The sequence below is a fragment of the Polyergus mexicanus genome, unplaced genomic scaffold (assembly GCF_030449975.1).
Source record: "Polyergus mexicanus isolate NDT 795.1 unplaced genomic scaffold, iyPolMexi1.0 SCAF_23, whole genome shotgun sequence".
NCBI classification, from domain to species: domain Eukaryota; kingdom Metazoa; phylum Arthropoda; class Insecta; order Hymenoptera; family Formicidae; genus Polyergus; species Polyergus mexicanus.
In genome coordinates this window covers 3,149,731-3,172,267 of record NW_027223343.1, presented here as the reverse complement: position 1 = coordinate 3,172,267, position 22,537 = coordinate 3,149,731, and the positions used below count along the sequence as shown (strand labels likewise).

The window sequence follows — 22,537 nt, the reverse complement described above, 5'->3', positions numbered from 1 at the left end:
AGTATATTTAAAAACTAAATGATAACATCTAAATGATAACAAAATAATAACAAAATATGATACGTATAATAAAAATATAATGTATTCTGAATATTGATAAATTTATAAAATATTGCTTGTCAAACATGCGTTGCGAATGAAATATATCCGTTTCGTAATATGTGGCCCGAGTTATGCCAAACTCTCACGAGCTATCATAATATACATTTTCTTATATCGAATCGCGTGCTTCGAGACTTTATTCTATTTAGATAAAGACAATACAATATGCATGTGCAGATACATTATTATTATAACTATTATAAAACGTTTGAAAAAAACATATTAAAGTTCAATTCGATATTTAAATTTAGATCCAACCTCCCATTATTCGACCTGTCGCTTTTGACTTTCCTCGTAACTGTGTTGTAGTTGGGATGGGTGCAACTACTGGTTCTCTCGCATCAGATTCAATATTTTTCTTTTTATCATTTTCTTCATTTGTTTCCGACGTCTTTTTCGCCGTCTTCTCACTATTATTTTTTTGTGTAGTTCCGGACTCACCTTCATCCTTTTCCCTTTTTTCTTTCTTTTGCTCTTCTAACTTGTCTGCCTCGCTTGTCTCTTCATCCTTCTTCTCTTGTTCTTGCAAATTTTCCTTTTTGTAATTATCTTTTTCTTCAATTTTCTTTTCCTGATCAGACATTTCTGCTGATGTTGATTGCTTGCTAGCTTCTTCTTCTATGGGATCTTCGGGTATAGGCGAAGGAGACCTGGGTTCGGTGATTTTAATGTCGAGTGTTCTTTCTGGCAGTTTGTTTATACTACCTCCACTTATAGATTTCAATATCTTGCTACTTCTTCGAGGAGCATCGACACTCTCGTTTGCATTAGAAGGACCATTATCTGCATACGAAAAAACAAATATACATTTGCCATTTTTTTATCCTTTTGGTAATATCATAATAATGTATAATAGAATAAGAGAATTATATGATTTACTTATTAGTATCCATTGTGTGTGTGTGTGTGTGTGTGTGTGTGTGTAAATTAGTAAATTAATTTTAAGATACTAATAATAAAATTTGAACAACTGGAAAGTTATTCCATCAACTTGTCAGCAAGAAAAAATTAATTTGGCGGAAAAAAAAATCATAAAAGAAATGATAGTGTTTATATGTGTAAATTGAAATAAATTATACGAAGTATTTCATATATAAAACATTATTTCTGTAAAAAAAAATTTATTGAAAAAGATCAGAAAGCAGATAAAAAATTTAAATATAAACTGACCATCAGGTTGCTCGTTTGGCTTGCTTTTGCTCATCATGAATTTGGCATAGGCTATCCTGGTTACCGGTGTAAATTCCAAGAGATTCGGATTATAATCAAGTAACCGTTTTGGATCCATGGACGCCAAATCGGAATCGGGTTGGTGTTGTAGATGACGACGTAAGCTACGTCTGGTTTGACGTTGCATCGCCTCATTTGAGCTTCCTATCGGATCCATCGCGACAGTACTTTGTCTCACTACTGCATTCCAGTCCTTTTTAGTGCTACCACTCCCCTTTCGTCCTATAGCTTTTGCGATTTGACTGAACACGTCCTTGGGCTCTTTTTCACTCTGAATGACAGCTTGTACGATGCCTTCTACCATACCAATCTGGAAATCCTTCTGCAGACGACGTTCCATCACTTTGCCCTTCTTGCCGGGTACTTTAAGGATATACAAAATCATGCAGATATATCCGTTTTTTAAGAATACATCATTTCAAAATCAAGACATTTTTAATTAGATATAATTCTATTTAAGGAATCAATTGACATTTCTGGATCTTTTCAAGTTTTGTTGCAAGACGTTGCTGAACATGTATTGTATGTATAATAGAATAAATTATAATATATATTTAAAATTTTATGCATAGCATAAAACCAACTGCTACATATGTCAGAAAATGATTATTATTATATTTTGATTTGACACTATTATAATATTTTATTTCTAATACTTTTCTAAAACCGAAGAATTCCGAGAAAATTATTTTGGGGGAGAATTGATTCCTTTTTACTTAACTATTATTAACATTTTTCAGAGGCTGTCACGAAGACGTATTGATCGCGAATTTCAAATTATATATTTCGTTTCTGACAGCAGTTTCATACATATTAGTGAGCAATAATTACTGACACACACATGCGCGTATGCACGTATTACATATACATACACAAACATATTTTAAAAATATAAAAGATCAAAAGATACCATGCATAATATGTATAAATATCAATTAATTATATCAAAAATAAATTGTTTTTAATCAAATAAATACGTTTTGTTAATTTTGATTTTTTTATAATACTTAAATTAATATATACTTTGTTTTTAAAAAGGTTTTGTTATATTAAATAAATTATTAGTTGCATGTAATAAAAATTATAATTTTTAAAATACATTATCTCAAATTTTAATATAAAAAGATATTTATACACTTAAAGATAAAAAATTATTTATTAAAAGAAAACCTGTTTTTGAAACATTGTTTTTGAAACAAGCAGCAAAAATTAAAATATTTTTTTTTTAGTGAAAACAATTTAATATAATAAAAATAAAAAACTAAATTCGTTTTTTTTATTTGCAAATAAAATTATACTTTGTTTTTATTTAATATTTTACAAATTCAAATATATTTGCCGCTTGATTGAAATAACTAATTTCTTTGCAGGTATTTAAATAGATAATTTTTTAAATAAAAAAAAATTTCTTTGTGTTTAACACAAAACATTTTTTTTCAATGTAAATGTGACTTATTATCGTATAGACATGCGCGCCGCCCATGTTAATTCTTTTCTTTATCTAAAAATCTTATTTATAAAATATATTTAAACTTGCTTATAATATGCCGGCAATTCTGTTTTGGGAACTATCAAAATCATCAAAAGCTAACAATTGCGAAATGAAAGCATGTACTAAAATATCAAAATCATATACGTGACCGAATAGTTATGTGATGGATAGAAATATATATATATTACATACATTATATGATATACATTATATACTACTAAAAAAAAACAAGCTGGAATATTGTGCAAATTAGAAATTTGCACATTGCTTCTTCATAGAGGAATTTTATTTCGCTCACAAAGCTTAAACTCCTTGAAGCAAACAAGTTTTTCGATTTTGACTTCCTCATAGAGGAAGCAAATTCAATATCAACTATCCTTTAATAATATTCTATTCGCATAAAAAGATTTAACTCGATATCTTGAAATTTATAAAAGTTATAGCGTGTACAGACATTTCTCAAAGAATCCAAAATTTTATAAAAAATGAATCCTTTCACCGAAACTCACCAAATTCAGTACCAACCATCCTTGAATAATACTCTATCCATGTAAAAAAAATTAACCTGATATCTCAAAATTTGCCAAAGTTACAACATGTACAAACATTCCTCAAAAAAATTAAAAATTTTATAAGAAATGAATCTTCTCATCGATTCACACCAAATTCAATACCAACCTTCTATGATACTCTATCCATGTAAAAAAAAATTTAGCCCGATATCTCAAAAATTACGGAAGTTAGAGGTTATACAATATATTACGTACACACACACACACACACACACACACATACATACATGCATACAGACATTTTTTAGAAATATGATTTTTCAACGTTTTAGAACATTCTAAACACATCGGCACAGAAAACTCGAAAAAAAATTTTATCACGAAAACAAAGCTTCCTCTATAAGGAAGCAAAAAGATAGAGAACACTTTTCATACCCTAAAAATTGGGCTATTTTCAAACCGCTGAAAAATTGACGAAAAATCATTGTAGAGAAAAGATTAGAAAAGCATTTTGAAGCTTGGAGTTTCGACTTTATCGCGACATCGGTGATTTGAAAAATTTTTTTATCTTCCTTGTTCTATACTTTAAAAAAGAATCCATTGTTTTATTCCTTAAAATAATGTATTTTTGATACTCTGCAGCTCGATAAAAAAATTTTTCTCGGATAATTCAACTCAAGTTCCATAAACTACAACATTTTGCTTACAAAAGGCATTTTTAAAAATTTTTCTATGATTTTTTTGTTACTGAATTACACGATTTTGAAACTAAAAAACTATATTTTTAGAAATAATATCGATACTCGGCGAAAAATCATTACAGACAAAAAATTGAAAAAGTATTTTGAAGCTTAAAGTTTCAACTGTAACATGATATCGATAGTTTACAAAAATTTTTTACTTTCTCATTTTTAGAAAAGGTAGGTTTAGTTTCAAAATCGGTAACTCGGTAAAAAAAAACCGTAGGAAAATTTAAAAAAAGAAAGCCTTTTGTGCGCAAAATGTTGTAGTTTATGGAATTTGAGTTGAATTTTTCAAAAGAAATTTTTTTATCGAGCTGCAGTGTGTTAAAAATACATAATTTTAAGGAACAAAACAATGGGTTCTTTTTAAACAGAACAAGAAAGATAAAAAATTTTTATAAAACCACTGATAAAGTTGAAACTTCAAACTTCAAAATGATTTTTTAATTTTTTGTCTACGATGATTTTTTATCGAGTTTCAGCAATTTGAAAACAGCTCAATTTTTAGGGTATGTGAAAAGCGTTCCTTTTTTTTTTGAATAGTATATAATGTATATAATATATATACAGGGTATCCCAGATCATTTGGGACAATGCTCGTGTGCAGATAGAGCAGACCAAACTGAGCCGAAAACTCATCTTTCATTTTTTTTATAATGCTTAATAAAGGAGTTATTATTGAGCAAAATCTGGCCAATCAGGGCCGATATGCGGCAGCGCACTTCACGGCGCGCGGCTCACCGACATGTGTCAGGCTAAAGATCGGCGCTGATTGGCCAAACTTTACTTGATAATAACTCCTTTATTAAGCGTTATAAAAAAAAATGAAACATGACTTTTCGACTCAGTTTGGTCCGCTCTATATGCACACAAGTATTGTCTCAAATGATCTGGGACACCCTGTATATAATGATTAAAAATATAAATTAATATGTATTATAATTATGCGTAAAAATGTACTAGTTATTTCTTCTTTGTCAATCTGCGGGGCACGCATTCCGTTCTGCCTAAGAATGTCGATCAGATCATATCGGAAAGTCGAAATATCCTGTCGAATTTCTCTGACATCATCCTCCGTGATACCAAACTCGTCTCGTTTCTTTTGTTCAGCTGTCACGTAACGACGTATAAGCACACGCATTACGGTGTCGTGCCTGATCATAGCTTTCTCTCGAGACTTTTTCTGAAATAAAATTATTAAATATATTTATATGTATATATATTAACTATATTTACATTTGATGTATCAATAACGTTATAAGTTTTGTTGACCATCAACTTAACATTAATTATTTATTAGGATTAATTACCCAGGCAAGGTGTCGTCATTATAACGTTATTTTAAGATCATTTCTCGTCATATGATATAATGTTGTTAAAATATGTCAATATTAAAATTAATGTATTTATATAAAGAAAATTATAAATATTTTATGATATTTATAAAGTTTGCATATCTTCCTGTTCAAAACCCTTGAAAATACGGTATTATATTATATTACAAAACTATGAAATATTGTTTAATATTAATAATTAAATTTGATATTTTCATATATCCAAAATTATTATTTATTTAATATTTTATGAGAAATGTTACTACGCGCAATACTTCAAACCTTTACAAAAAGATACTTCAGCCGTTAGTTTGTTTGTTTACCGCCATGCGACGCGCGATGCGCGTTAGGTTGTATTTGAGTTTCAGTCATTAGAATTACATAAAGTTTCGAGCAACTAGCAGGAGATTAAAATGTGTTTACTTCTATCAGTTTAATTTTGGATGCAATCCTGGTATAGGGAATTCAGATATTAGACGGATAGTTTTAAAAGTCGGTCAGATAAATGTCCGAAAAAGTTAAAATTATCCATTTATTGTCATTTTATCATCATGTGATGTCAACGGTTTGACATCACATGATGATTAGAATGATTAGAACCGTTATTTTAATGTTACTTTTATGTCGTTTCAAAGATGAATTTAATGTAACCAGTAACTAAAAAATGACATTATAATGACGACATCTTGCTACCTGGGGAATGATGTATTTTTGACATCGATTTATAAGATCGTTAAGATGAGACAAAAGTTTTACGACATTTGGACGTCATCTTAAGACATCTATTGCGTCGTAAGAATGACCATAAAATGCCGTCAAATAGGCGACACTTTGCTACCTGGGTTATAATACCGTATATATAAACAGTCTATCAAACTTAGGATTTTAGATAAATATTGCGAAACGTCATGTTAATCATGTTATATCGTATGAAAAAGATACTGTAATGTGATGAATAAATAAGCAAAAAAGCATATATCGATTCATTGAAAAAAATGTGCCACATACAAAAAAAAAATTTATTAAAAAAAATTTATTTAAATATTTGCAAAGAAGAATTAATTATTTCAATCAAACAGCAAATATATTTGAATTAGTAAAATATGAAATAAAAACAAAATAAAATTTTATTTGCAAATAAAAAAAAGAATTTTTATTTTTTATCTTTATACTAAATTATTTCCTTCAAAAAACCATTTTTTAATTTTTGCTGCTTGTTTCAAAAACGTAAGTTTTCTTAATTTTAATAAATAATTTTTTATCTTTAAATATATAAATACTTTGTTATATTAAAATTTTAAATAATGTATTCGGGAAATCACAATTTTTATTACATGCAAATAATAATTTATTTAATATGACATAACATTTTTGGGATCAAAACATATATTTGCTTAAGTAAAAGAAGTCAAAATTAATAAAATATATTTATAATAAAATATATTTATTTGATTTAAAAAAATGTGGTAAAAGTGTATAATAACGGACCCAGCTCCATTGACCTTGACCTTGATATATATTGTCAAGGTCATGACTCTGAATAACCTCCAAAAGGTTTTAGCCGTCGCTCGTTTTTTATTAAAAAGTTTGAAAAATATAGCGATTATTTTGAGTATTGAAAGGCATAAATGACTAATATATATGTATGGAAATAGTATATGTATGAACGATTTCTCGCTTTTCCTACACAAAAATTGTAGGGTAGACCTCGCTTCGCGTTGTAAAGTATATACGTGGATGCAGTGGGTTCCGCCCGCCTCCCCTCTACGGAGGGGCTTCACTTCCGGAAAATATAACCTAACCCATACCAAATTTTAGTTTTAAATAAAAAATAGGTTTGGGTTAGGTTATATCTTCTGGAAGTGGAGCCCCCCTCCGTAGGGAGGGGGGGGGGGGCGGAACCCACCGCGTTCACACATACACTTTTCCATCCATACAAGAATTGTGGGGTGGATATATTTAAGAAAAGTTTATAACTTTAGAAATTAATAATATATTTTTATATATATAATGAAAAAAAGTTTTTTGTTAATAACTTTTTAATAAAAAACGAGCGACGGCTAAAATCTTTTGGAGGTTACTTAGAGTCATGACCTTGACAACATATGTCAAGGTCGAGGTCATTGGAGCTGGGTCCGTTATTATGCACTTTTACCCTTTTGTTAATAACTCTTGAATAAACATCAACCAACAACTAAATCCTTTTGGACGTTATTCAGAGTCATGACCTTGACAACATATGTCAAGATCAACATCATCCTGCCCACCTCATGCACGATTATCATATATTTTTTAAAATATCTAGAAAACTATTAACGCATTGTCGTTTGCGGCATTCTTTTTCTCTGTAAAAAATCTATCAAATGCACCTATCAAATTGAAGGATCCCGAAAATAACATTTCTCCCAATGCTATTTTATGCTAATTACACGTATCAATTTATTGTGCAATAATCTAGAGCGGCTCCTTTTAGAATATATTATATTTGTAAGCTCTACACAAATTCCTACTACACATCTCGTTTTACATTGAATAAGACATAAGAAATACATAAAAAATAACTTACGATAAAAGATCTTGTGGAACGACCGGCTCCTCCATATTTTAGTAGCTTTTTAAAGGTTTTATTCGTCGGGATCATATTAAATGGTGGTGGTACAGTATCACCATCCTCGAAGTAACTCATCCACAAGTGGCTCCTGGCGAATTTCCACTCTGTGTCAGATCTTTCCTAAAAATATACAATATTTAAGTACGTTAATAATAGTATGAAATACAAATTTGCATTTCATGAGACTTTTCTATATGTTAGATCGAACAATATTTTTATAAAAATTTATCGCAGGGCATTTTTAATATCTTAAAAGTAATTGTTGTTGTTTACCGAAATAATTTGATAAGAATTAGACATCATAGCGATCAGCATATTCAATAGCACTATGACATTTATCACCGAATAAGAACCAAACATAAGGAGTGCCCAGAATCGTGTGAAACTTTTAATGCCCGTTAAATCGAACGACAGCAAATCGATCATGCCAAAGCTTGCCCAGAAGAGAGACTGCGACGTCTCGAACAGGCTGAAAATATCAATTAAAGTTTAGAAACTTTTCTCCAGAGGATTATATTTAGTTTATCTTCATACTTAGCGAATCTTCTCCATATAGAACAAGCTTTCTCTTGATTATCAAAATCCGGCACCTCGTCAGACGCATGATAACATTTCATTTTCTCCAAATCTGCATAATACCACATCAGTTGATTCATACCTAAAACAAAACGTACGAACGTGAAATGCAAATTGTTGTACTACTTTGAAATTACAATGCGTGGCACAATATCCTACTTTGTATCAATGGAAAAAAAAAAAAATTAAAATTTACGATAGAGAAATAAAAGTGGGATGATTTTTTAATTAGTACGCGCGAGGAGAGACAAAACAAAGCTCTCCGCGGATGGAAGAGTAATCGGACGGCGTGTTACTCACCGCAACCAAAGGCAAATAGTACGAGGGTGTAGATGAAAAAGAACTTGATAATATCTATTATCATTCTCCCGAGGGAAATCTGGAGTGGCCCGAGATGAGGATTCACGCTGAATATATGAACGAGTTTTAAAAAGCTGAAACAGCGCACCCACGCATATATGAGATGTTAATCGATGAAAGATATATCTCCTAAACGTTCGATCGAGAGTTACCTGAAAATCATTCCAGCTGCAAACGCTCCCTCCGAAAGAAGCATCGGATCGAATGCGTGCCATTGATCTCTCGGATACCAAGGGTCTAAGCCACTCCAATATTCTGTCTATTTTATAAAATAATTATATTAATTGTGTATATATATTATACAGTGTGTTCGAAAAGTACCAGACTACCTGTTTTTCGCGAAAAATACGCATAGGACCAAAAAATGTTTGGAATGAAAGTTTAATATTTTTTAAGGGAGCTATTCAACTTACTCCGTAAAAGTTGGCCCTCCTCCTCGCCCGCCTTAAGAGGAAAGAGGGTAACTTTGGAATTTTAAATGGAAACCCTCCTTTTTTATGGCATATTCTTAGCTTATCTCGAGAGCTTTTCAAAACACTATAACAAAGTATTTCTTCATTAAGTACTTTTTTGAGTTATTTTACATTTTAATCTGACATATTTTGATATGAAAAATAAAACATCTCGTAAAATATTTATTTCTCGATAATCTTACCGTAATACTTTTATGTACAGAATAATGAGACAAATCAATTAGTGTAAAAAAAGACAAATAATTGTTTAAAAAAATACATTGTAAATAATTACATACTTTTTTTAAAAACAATTTTTTTTTACACTAATTGATTATTCTGTACATAAAAGTATTACAGTAAGATTATCAAAAAATAAATATTTCACGGGATATTTTATTTTTTATATCAAAATATGTCAGATTAAGATATAAAATAACTCAAAAAGTATTTAATGAAAAAATACTTCGTTAAAGTGTTTTGAAAAGCTCTCGAGATAAGCTACAAGAAAATGCAATAAAAAGGGGGAGGGGGGAGAGTTCCTATTTAAAATTCCAAAGTTACCCTCCTTCCTCCCTAAAGGGGGTAAGGAGGAGGGCCAACTTTTACACCTATGTGAACTTAGCACCCGACTTTAATAAAAAAAAAATTTCGTACATGCATTCGATTATGCTCGGTTTGTACCCGTTTGTACCACTTTTTATTTTGTTTGTACCTCAAAGGGGTAAAAGTTACAAGGGGCTATCATATATTCAGTTTTGAAATTAATTATTTAACTTTCGATTAATTTTTCTCTGATTGCGCATCGTGTTTATTTTTATTTTGTATACTTTTATTTTTGTATATTTTCGATATTTACTTGTTTAATAAAATCTACCTGAACTATCCACCAAGCCGTGATACGCAAACTTATCCAGATTACATAAAAGGTATTTTGAATAAAATCCACAATATTCCACAGATCCGATATATATTCAATCAATCCGTCCGCCCATAAAGACTTAATCTCGCCGATAATCAAGCCTACGAGAGAAGAGAGAAAAAGAGAGAGAATGAATTCTATCAAAAATAGAAAGAAAATAATCGTAGATATATCTGCCAAAGATATTTATCGGCAATAATCTATTTATCTATATATCTATCATTTTCTCTCTATTGTGCTAAAAATAATTAATGATTATTAAATGTTACAATTTATATAGCCGTGTTTACTTATCACATAGATGACTACGCCTGTTTCGACGAAACCAGGGATACAACCTCGTTCTCGTTTTTTCCAGCCAGCAAGTATCTCTCGCATCCATGCGTTTCCAAATAATTCGATCAAGAGATATTCGACTCTTTGGGATGCCATACCAAGAAGCACTGCAAGAAGCAGATACCGTTAATAAAATTAATTAAGTCACTTTAAGACATAGAAGAATGTAAAACGTAATCGATCTAACTTAGGAAAAAAGCGTATGATGCGGAATGGCATATAAATTTGACAAATGGCTTCTTCATAAATAATCCCATCCGCGAAGTAGGTGCTATCATGTAAATAGTACTGTAAATTGGAAACATTGCTCCGAGTTTGCCAACTTCTACCAATTGTGCTATCATATTTTTTCTCCTGAATCCCGGAAGACCGTCGTACCAAATGGCGGCCAATAATTGTTGTACATTTGGGTGAGCGACAAACTTCGGCAAAAAAACGTAAATCATAAATGTTTATGAAAATCAATAACTGTGTAAAACAAATAATTCGTATACATATAACAGTTTAATTTTATATAATAAAAAATAATTTCTTTATACAATAATATACATTCTTATTTTATTTTTATATATTTTTAAACTGCGATTATCAAATTTGTTTTACCTTTTTTTTTTTTTATATCTTGCATATCTCGTATAAAGAGATATAGAAGTATACATATAAAAAATTATTATACAAGAAGTATTTCGGAGTACACATACTTGCTTCTGTTTATATTTAATAGCCAGTTTGAGTCGGTCCAAGGTCTGTCTCTCCCCAGGGTCCCAATTTTCTCCAGTTGGATTGTAATTCAACATTATTTCCAATTCGTAAGATGTACGCGCGTGATCCAGTAGAGCAGTTGAAAATTGTTGCGTCAGTTCCCGCATCTCCTGGCGATCGATATAAGTTTATAAGTCATTGCTTTATATGGTAGTTATTTAAAAAAAATATAGAATTGTATTCGTAAGAAAATTTCTAAGTTAAACTTACTAAATTGAATCATTTGTTTTATTACATCACAAACGGATATGTTTATGCGTTTAAATTCAACATACGAAAATAAGTAAAACAATATAACTTTAACTTTGTTCCCAAATTGTGCATTTGTTTTTATCATTCAATAATCTTCGCATTTTTTTTAACTAAGGTCAACAAATTTTTATATGAATTTTTGTTAAATTTATTGCTGAAATTCCGTTTGCATATTAAAAGACCATTGCGCGTATATTGTGCGCATATTATCAGAAACATGAGCAAGATATACAGGGTGTCCCATTTTAAAGGACCCACTCAAATATCTCAGAAACACTGCGTTAAATCGAAAAATGTTTCAAACAAAAGTTGTGTGGCTTCAAGGGGGCCATAAGATGGTGACAATGATTTGACCTTGGAAAATCATTTGAAGGTCATGTAAAGGTCAACTTTAAAATCTTAAACGGAAAGCCCCATTTTTTATTTAGTATTCTTGTAGCTTGCCTCGAGAGCTTTCCAAAACACTATAATAAACTATTTTTTTATTCAGTACTTTTTTGAGTTATTTTATATCTTAATCTGACATATTTTAATATAAAAAATAAAATATCCCGCAAAACATTTATTTTTTGATAATCTTACTGTAATACTTTTATGTACAGAATAATCAATTAGTGTAAAAAAAATTGTTTAAAAAAAAAAATGTAATTATTTACAATGTATTTTTTTAAAACAATTATTTGTCTCTTTTTACACTAATTGATTTGTCTCATTATTCTGTACATAAAAGTATTACGGTAAGATTATCGAAAACTGAATATTTTATGAGATATTTAATTTTTTATATCAAAAGATGTCAGATTAAAATATAAAATAACTCAAAAAGTACTGAATAAAAAAATTGTTTATTATAGTGTTTTGGAAAGCTCTCGATGTCAGCTACAAGAATACTAAATAAAAAATGGGGATTTCCGTTTAAGATTTTAAAGTTGACCTTCACATGACCTTCAAATAATTTTCCAAGGTCAAATTATTGTCACCATCCTTTAAAATGGGACACCCTGTATATTTCAATTGTGCACCGATCATTTGGAGGAGTTCAAATAACTCGAGGAGGAAGAAAGAGGGAAAGGAGAAGAAAAAAAAGAAGAAGGAAGAGGGGAAGGACATTCGTTAAATTAAGTACGTTGTATTGAGAGCGAAATTCTTGCTCCATCCTGCTGAGGCGACGTAGCTCCCATGAAAGCTCGAAGGCCGTCAAAAGTGGGTCCTTTGACGAAAGTGCGATTAAAGATGACGAGGTAAGCGCGCGGTATGCGTTTATTCGAGATTGCGAGTGTCGAAGGGAATCTTGTTCGCTGGAAGTGACGCATTCATCGCAACCGCATCTGCAATAAATAATTACAACCCTGCTTCCTTTCTTCTTTAACATAATCTTATTTGACAAATAGTGAATATAAAAAAATAATTTATTATTATGTTGAAATTTTTCATTATTAATAAATAATTATAAAAAGGAAAACTCTTAAAGATAAATAATTGTTCAAATTATTGGGTATTTATATTTTTAAAATAAAAATAAATATTAGGTATGTTAAATTGGAGAATGCTGTTTTAAAATAATTTATTCTTCTTTGTATACCTAGCATCGTGAGGTATTGGAAGAGTTGCACCGCGATCTAAAAGTAGTTTTAATATCTCATAATTATTTTTATGAGCTGCCAAGATCAATGGTGTTATATCAGGTGTAAAATTCGATGACGCATCCGCGACTTCCCAGCTCTGAAATAAGACGTAGAAATACCGTTTCTCTTTTCACGATTACGATTAATCCATTTTAAAAGTGATGATTGTAACATACAAAAATGTTAGTTGAATTATAATTGTTTTATAATTAGTAGTTAGTTGAATTATAATTGTTTTTTCTTATATAAAATTAAAATTATTAAATATTGTAGATAGAAAACCTGCATCCTGTGTTTTGCTTATATTAAAATTATTTTAAAACAATAAACTTTTTAAAGATAAAAAATAAGTTTCTTTCGAATAAAACGCAGTTGTTTTATATAATTGATTTATACATATTTTAAACATAATATAAAACAAAGTGAAATGTGTGTAAAATTAATTAATGTTATCTTATTTAAAATAATAATATTAATTATAAAAATTATAACATTTATCAAAAAAGAAATCTAATTATTTATAGGAGCACAATTTTCGATAATTAAAACATGATTTTACTCCTTAAATTTTAAAATATGTAGATCTAAAAGTAAAATAAGAATCTAAAATTTTTGAGTTCGAGAACATTTTAAGAAAAGTTAAATTAATTTCAGAGGCTTGAATATTTGTCATAGATTATAAATCATTTTCCACTAAATATTCACTATTTATTTATATCGAAAAAGAATTTCTATCGACAATGGTACATTATATTGATGTCAAAATTAATGAAGATTGCATTAAGACTCACGTAAGGCTGCCCTGGCTTGTGTATTCTTTCCTCCCATTCCAGTAAGATCTCCACTGCTTCCACATATTCCTCTTTAATAGCATGCAAAAGTGCATCCTGAAAGATGCGCAAATTATAGTTTTAAGTGTTTTACGCTCTTAAGCATATAGAGCTTGTGGAGATACTGTGTAATGCGGGTAGTTTATAATATTGTCACGTATAGTAACCGTTACATCGTTTAATGTACAGCATGACCCAAAACATATGCACGGAACTGCAGTTAGCGTATCCCGGTAGACATCGATTATGGTATATCAGCTTAACACGCAGTATTCGCAATAATTAGGGGAGCGGCAGTTGCATGATTTTCATGAGAGACATCGTGCGGTTTCGACCCCACGATACTTACCTTTACTTCGATTCCCAATTCAAGCAATAGCTTAATCAGCTCGATATTCTCGTTTTCGATAGCGGCTATCAGTGCTGATCGATTTAGCGGATCGACGCAATTAATATTTAATAATTCTGGATGATCCTTGTTCTCCTCAATTAATCTATTTAATAAATTATATGATAATTAGTATTATTTGTCGTCAAAATAATATTTTCGCCATATAAGAATTATGCCTATATAAAAAGGTATCGGCACTGTGGAGGTCTGATCATAAAAAAAGATCTTTCTTTGTAACATTTTTTCTAAACTTATAATTTCTTAAATTAAAATATATATTTATATGATTTTAATTAAAGCTTATATATTAATACATACACAGAATTATTTCAAAATTATCAGATACCTTTATAATCGAAGCTTCTTTGAACAATTTAAAAACGATCTTTTCTCAATAAAAACAATCTGTGTATGTTCTTGATCTCACACACACACACACACACACACGCACGCGCACACACACACACACACACACACACATATATATATATATATATATACATATATATATATATATATATATATATATAGATAAACCAAGGTTGGAAAGTAACGCGTTACTTGTAACGCCGTTACCGTTACAGTTACTTTTTTTCGGTAACTGTAACGGTAATGGCGTTACAAATTTTATTTGTAACGGAAAAAGTAACTTCGTTACATTTTTCGGTAACGAGTAACGAATTTAACAGTTACTTTTATCGTTACTTTTTTCAAATTTTTTCATTTATTTAAGATATTATTCTTGCTATTGTGCGTGATAAAATTTTTATCTTAACCGTAAAGCCGTAAGCAAATCGACCAATTAGCATTCTTATTATGTTGTAAAAATGCTTGAATGTGATTGATCAACTTATGGCTCTTGCAGACCAGTGCGATGACGCGACGCGCGATATCCAATGAGAGCTTTATCTTTTCGGAAAAGCAGAGCTCTCATTTACTACCAGTTCTAAGTACCTTGCAACGAAAATTAGAAAATCTCAATAAATCTGACCTTATAGATTGCCATTCATTAGTTGAAGCTATTCAGCAAGGTTTAAATAAAAGGTAACTTATTAATTTGATTAATACATATGTTATTTAATTTTAAATAAGGATTTAATTGAAAAATATTATTTTATTTTAAACTATTGATTCAAAAGTATTAATTTCAATAAAACAAACAATGTCGCTTAATTTACTATATTTGATTTTAGATTTCTTACAATATTTGAAACAAAAGAATTAATAATAGCAGCATGTTTACATCCAAAATTTAAATTAAACTGGTTAATCGGAGAAAAAAGAAAACGTGCTGAAAATTACTTGGAGGATTTATTGGGAATCCGATCAACTGAAAATTCTTCAAAAGCTGGAAAATCTGACGATCACGATGATTTTTTCATTTTTGAGCAAAAAACGGTGCAAAATGAATCTGAATAAGAAGAATTGCAACGGTTTTTAAAATCAAATAATTGTAATATAGAAATGTTAAACGACTATCCAAAACTTAAAAAACTTTTTATTAAATATAATACAGCTCTACCAAGCAGTGCATCTGTAGAAAGAATGTTTAGCATCGGTGGCTCTGTATTAACACCACAAAGAGGGCATTTAAATGATGATACTATGGAGCAACAAATTTTATTAAAAATTAATAAAGAATTTCGATAAAATTTATTCATTTATTTTGTAATAAACCTTGAATGAAATCTTGCTTACAATTTTTTAAAAGTATTTCTTATGCCAAATAATTTATTAGTTTGTATTGTAAAAAAGTAACGAAAATTGTAACGACTCGTTACTTTTTAGTAACTGTAACGGTAACGAGTTACTTTTTAAAATTAGTAACGAGTAACGGTAACGAGTTACTTTTTAGAAAAAATAACGGTAACGGTAACGAGTTACTTTTATAAAGTAACTTTCCCAACCCTGAGATAAACTATAAATTATAAATTTTTTATTACAGATTTCTTCTTTTTTTATATACTAATTTCGAAACGACTTTTTCTTGATGAAAATATCAAAGCATATGTATATGTATAAGTTTAAAATAATTAATAATTAAAAATAATAGAATTGTATAGTGTGTAAATAATTTTCTATAAAACTCTATTTAATTTTATTTAAAATTTTATTTAAAAGGGAAATATATGTATATAAAATTAATTAAAAGGAAAAGTAATTTATTATTTATTTCTCTTCTCCTAAAAAACTCTCCTAAAATCTCCTAAAATAAAAAATTTACAACCTAAGCAATTTTGCAATAATCCATAATTTTATATTTCTGCCGATTCTATCAATCAAAAGTTTCATGAATACATCACGTAATAATAATAATTTACGCACGCTTGAAAATTGAGCTTAAATATTACGCACAGTTTGAAAATTGAACTTAAATTTAACATATATCACATATCCACACAAATTTTCGTGTTAATTTAACATAATATGGATATGTTAAATTTTGACACTAAAACTATTAGGTGTACAACTTTGCTTCCGCCGTTTTTTTCCGAAATTCGAAGTTTTATTGTAAAAAACTGGTTATACGTTTTGAAATTGCTTGTTGAGTCACTCCCAATGATCGTGCCAATTCTTTTTGACTTTGACTCGAGTCTTCATTAAGTAATGCCTCCAATTCTGCATCTTCGAAAACCTTCTCTCTTCCATCGCTATGCCGGTCTTCGACGTGAAAATCACCGTTCTTGAAGCGTTGAAACCACTCACGACACGTTCTTTCGCTAATAGCGGCTTCACCATAAGTATTTGAGAGCATTCGATGAGCCTCAGCCGCAGATTTCTTCATATTGAAGCAGAAAATTAAAACCTCCCGCAAATGACGAGAATTTGGCTCGTAAACTGACATTTTCAATCGAGAATAACTTTATGATGCAGACACAAATCGACTAATGTTTCTATGGGGTTATGTTGACAGATGCCCAAGTTTATTACATGACGTCAATGATCTATTTATTTCGACCACTACTTACCGCTAAAGCCATCTATAGGAAAACGGCGGAAGCAAAGTTGTACACCTAATATGTTAATATTTCAACACAAAATAAATGCAAATTTCATAGTAATTTAAAATAAATTTAGGTAAAATCAACATATATTTTTTATGATAAAATTAACCTGGAAAAATATTATTGATGGTCAATATTTTTTTCTGTAAATTTTAACAGATAAATCATGTCATTAATAATACGGAACATATATTTATTGTGTAAAATTAAAAATATGTGCACGTTATTTTTACACTTTTATCGGTTGTTTTAATAATACAGTTAAAAAAAAAAAACTGAACGGAGCTAGTCGTATCTTATAGGTTTTTGAACGCTGAACACGAATCTGGTTCTGAAATTGCTCCATCACGTCAGAATCTTGAGAAATTTGCAATTAAAGTTACAAAAAAGATCTATTTTCACGAACTTTGTCATATTATAGCTACAATATACTGGAGAAGTTTTATTGCAATCAAAATAAAGTATATTATTAGAACTTTCAACTTTCAACCAGGAATTTTTGGTGTCGGTTATGGTTAATAAGATATCCATAATTAAATGGGATGTATCGCAGAAGTTAGCTGTGACTGGATCATTGATGATTTATCAAATAGCTGTCAATTATTATTTAAACTTAAAAATTTTTTAGGTTGCTGAATACAAATGTAACGTTAAAATTTTCAAATTCAAGATAATGGACTCAATGGTTTAGATTGCAATCGAAACATTTTTTAAGTTTTGACATTCGTCATAATGAATCCACTATTTTGAATGTGACAATTTTGACATTAGATTCGTATTCAGCGACCTAAAAAACTCTTAAGTTTAAATAATAATTTAAAACAATTTGGTAAATCGTCAATGACCTAAGTCACGGCTAATTTCTGCAATACATCCCATTTTTAACCATGGATGTCTTATTAACCATAACCGACACCAAGAATTCCTTTTGAGGGTTGAAAGTCCTACTAACATACTTCATTTTGATCGTAATAAAACTTCTCCAGCATGGCACATATTGTAGTTATAATATGATAAAAATCGTGAAAACAGTCTTCTTTTGCAACTCTAATTGCAAATTTCTCAAAATTGACATCATGGGAGCAATTTCAAAACCGGATTAGTGTTCAGCGTCTAAAAAACCTAAAAAACCCTAATATTTAGGTTTTTTAAAAGAAACGACTAGTCCCATTCCGGTGTTCGAAAAAAGTCATCTTTTGTCGCACGATGTAATTTAACATTTGAGTTCAATTAATAGAACAGCAATATGTTAAATTAACATATAAGTGTGTTAAATATTTTTAACACAAAAATTTTTACCGGCATATTTTTTAACAAGAAAACATAAATTTTTTAATTGTGCAGAATTTAGTCTATATCGCGGAATTGGGCTGGATTTATCTCAAAACCTAGTTTATTTTATGCCTCGCTAGGATATCTTTACAGGTGCATTAACGCGGAGGATTACCTTCTGACAGTGGCACAATCACCTCGTTCCGCGCTGAGCAGGAAATGCTTCTCGACTGGGCCAAGAACATAGTCGACAGGCGTCTGTAACGAGTGCACTGAATACGATCTCGCCTCGTTTGAGAGTAAATCTTGCTGCGATTCCGATGGATTCATTTTTCTGTAACATATTCTCGCAAAGCTGTTCACTATTGAACAAAGTGTCGAAATTATAAAAATTCCTTTCTTATTTCATCTAATTTCCATAATTTTTTATAAAACTGACATTATGCAAAATATCTTCAAACAAATCGAATGTTTCTTCAATTATAGATTCTTCAACTGATTTATAATCGATTTTTCCTCGATGAAAATATCGAGGCACTAATATTCTTTTAAATAATGAATTATTAAATTAAAAATAGAATTAAAATTAAAATTAGAGAAATGACAAAATTATACATATACTTTGCGATTTAATTTGAGTAAAGTTTTTTACTTTATTCAAAAATCGTTTTTTACTTTAACTTTTCAATGATTACATATTGGAAACTACATTGAATACTGTTTGGCCTTTTTTTTTTAAATCAATATTTTTTGCTTTTTGAAAATATCTTTTTTATATTTTTTGTATTCCTAATAAAACATAATTAAATTACTGTTATTAATTAATTAAATTTTTAATATATTAAGATAGAAGAAATTTTTTATTTTAGTGATGTAAATAATCCCACAGTACGCAAAATCGAGAGTTAATATAATAAAATTTTAGCTTTAAAGCTGAATTATATAGCTTAAAAAAGTTAAAAATTGGACACAGATACAAAATAATGATTGCTGTTGCAACATTTTGCAAAAAGATATTACTTGCTTAAATTAATTAAATTAATTGAAAACAAGCTAAATTGTGCAAATTAGAAACTTGCACATTGCTTCCTCATCATTTTATCTCACAAAGTTTAAGCTCCTTTATGTATGCGGATTTTTCAATTTTTGCTTCCTTATAGAGGAAGCTTTGTGAGCAAAATAAAAAGATAAAGGAGCAATCACCGATCTTCACTAAATTCAATACTAACCATATCCTTTAATGATACTGTATTTATGTAAAAAAATTTAACCCGATATTTCAAAATTTGCGAAAGTTACAACGTATACAAGCATTTTTCAAAAATTTAACATTTTATAAAAAATGAACCTTTTCACCAATTCTCATCAAATTCAATACTAACTATCCTTTAATAATATTCTGTCTATGTAAATAAATTTAATTAGATATCTCAAAAAATTGCGGAAGTTAGCGGTTGCGCGACGAATCGCGTACATACATACATACATACATACATACAGACAAACATTTTTTAAGAATATAATTTTTCGACGTTTTGGGACATTCTGGCACATTGGCATAAAAAATTCGAAAAACAATTTTGTCACGAAAACAAAGCTTCCTCTATAAGGAAGCAAAAAATAGTAATTAAATAGTAATTAAAAGGACATTTGATAGATATCGTACACATTTCAGCATAAAAATTATGAAAATTGGTTAATTTATGAAATTTACAAATTAATATAAAAAATTATGATATTCTATACAATATAATGTTTAAAATTAGTATTATAGAGAAATTATTAAAAATTGTAAGATTTACATGTTATATAAAATATAGTTTACCATTATTGTCAACGTTCACTCCATTATATACAGAGTTTGCCAAAAAAAGAGATTAAGCATTCTAAGTTAACGATTAGCTATTCACAAAATTTTTTCTCACCAAAATAAAATATAAAAAATCTGTTGTACAATATATGTATAATCTTCAGTTTGTGCTAGATGTAGTAATACGAACGGGATAGATACAGATGTATGCTGTGATACCGCAAAAATAGGGCTTCCTACGTTCACGAATACATTACAAGAAATTTAGATCAACTAGGACAGTAATTTTCGAAGAGATATTGCACTTAATGGTTATAAAATGTATGCATAGATTTTTAAATAAAAATATGTTATTATTATTGATTATAAACTGCTAATATAAAGTTCCGCTAACAATGAAACAATAAACAGCGTTTACAAGATTTTGATCGCATAAATTACGGAGTTAGTGAAAACTCCCAATAAAAAAAAAAAAAAAAATCTACTAAAATAAAATATTTAAAATTTACTATTCCATTTAAAATTAACTATTAAATATTTGAATTTTATTTATTTTCTTTTACAACTTAATTTATTAATATAACCTCTTATCGTCAATTGTTAATTGCCCGAATACTAAAATATAAAAAAACGTGTAATAAAAGATATCTGATACAATTTTCGAATATTAATACTCTCTTTTACGATATCTTTTTATATTTTAAAATAGTAGAGGGAAAAATATTTCTGAATAAGGAGACAATATCAGCTCTTCTTTCATTTTTTGCGAAACACATTACTAGTATCATATATACTTACGGGGCGTTTCTTTTTCTACGTCAATGTTAACATGCTTGCACAAGAAATGCTAGATCTGGACTGTACGATCGCGTCTACGCATGTGGTTCGGCGAAACCTTACGACGCTGTCAGCCAGGCTGATCTTCAGAACGCGGATTAAGCACAGGGTGAGGTGTCGCGTATTGAAAGAAAATAGCATAGAAGAAGACTCACCACAGAGAGAGAGAGAGAGAGAGAGAGCGGTGACCGTATCGCACATTGTCCAGCATTGTACGGCATTGACATCGGCGTTATCACCGCGGCGGGGAGATCGGAAGAAAGAGAAAGAAAGAAAGAAAGGAGAGAGAAAGAGAGAGAGAGAGAGAGAGAGAGAGAGAGCGAGAGAGAGAGAGATGATCTCTTTCCTCTAACCCCCCGATTAATGGATCGCAAGAGATTCGTGACGGCGAATAACGAGTAAATCCAAAGCTTATATGCCGTCGACGCGCTCCGGCACATTCTTTTTCATTTCCCGCCGCCGCGAATTTATTCTCTTCCGCTCGTCCTGTGTGATTATTTATCTCTTCCAGAGACGTGTGTCATTTTCGTTTTTAGCGTGCTACATCTGTAACAATTCAAGAAATCGATACGAAAAGAGTGAAATTGATGTAAACAATTAATATATGAGAATATGTGTGAGATATACGCTGAAAAAAAAAATGTACTAAGTCTCAAAGATATTTGTTTTGATCTAAAAAAATTATTTATTTAAACACTTGCAAAGGAATTAATTATTTCGATCAAGCAGCAAATATATTTGAATTAATAAAATATAAAATAAAAGCAAAGCATGCTTCTATTTGCAAATGAAAAAAAGAATTCGTTTTTTTTTTTATCTATTTTCATTATATTAAATTAAATATTTTTTTAATTTAATTAATTTAATAATTCCTTTAAAAAAGGATTTTTTTTAAATTTTTGACTGCTTGTTTCAAAAACACAGATTTTGCTTATTTGAATAAAGAATTTTTTATCTTCAAATATAAATATTTTATTATATTAAAATTTTAAATAATATATTTTAAAAATTATAATCTTTATTATACGCAACCTAATAATTTATTTAATACAACGAAACATTTTTGGAAACAAAGTATATATT

At 29.5% G+C, this 22,537-nt stretch overlaps 1 protein-coding gene across 1 annotated transcript; it reads right to left on the bottom strand.

Moving 5' to 3' along the window:
• Trp (transient receptor potential) lies at nucleotides 1-21,468 on the bottom strand. Its single transcript, XM_070312790.1, has 18 exons — nucleotides 21,416-21,468; nucleotides 18,983-19,141; nucleotides 14,489-14,633; nucleotides 14,101-14,196; nucleotides 13,267-13,406; nucleotides 12,811-13,012; nucleotides 11,372-11,542; nucleotides 10,858-11,092; nucleotides 10,625-10,777; nucleotides 10,290-10,435; nucleotides 9,113-9,219; nucleotides 8,901-9,034; nucleotides 8,559-8,682; nucleotides 8,298-8,493; nucleotides 7,980-8,144; nucleotides 5,040-5,262; nucleotides 1,273-1,695; nucleotides 1-885 (listed from the first exon to the last, which is right to left on the bottom strand). Exons 2-18 carry the CDS (start codon nucleotides 19,135-19,137, stop codon nucleotides 350-352), a joined length of 3,351 nt encoding a protein of 1,116 aa, XP_070168891.1. The 5' UTR covers nucleotides 19,138-19,141; nucleotides 21,416-21,468; the 3' UTR covers nucleotides 1-349.
• Between the last annotated feature and the right edge of the window lie 1,069 nt (nucleotides 21,469-22,537).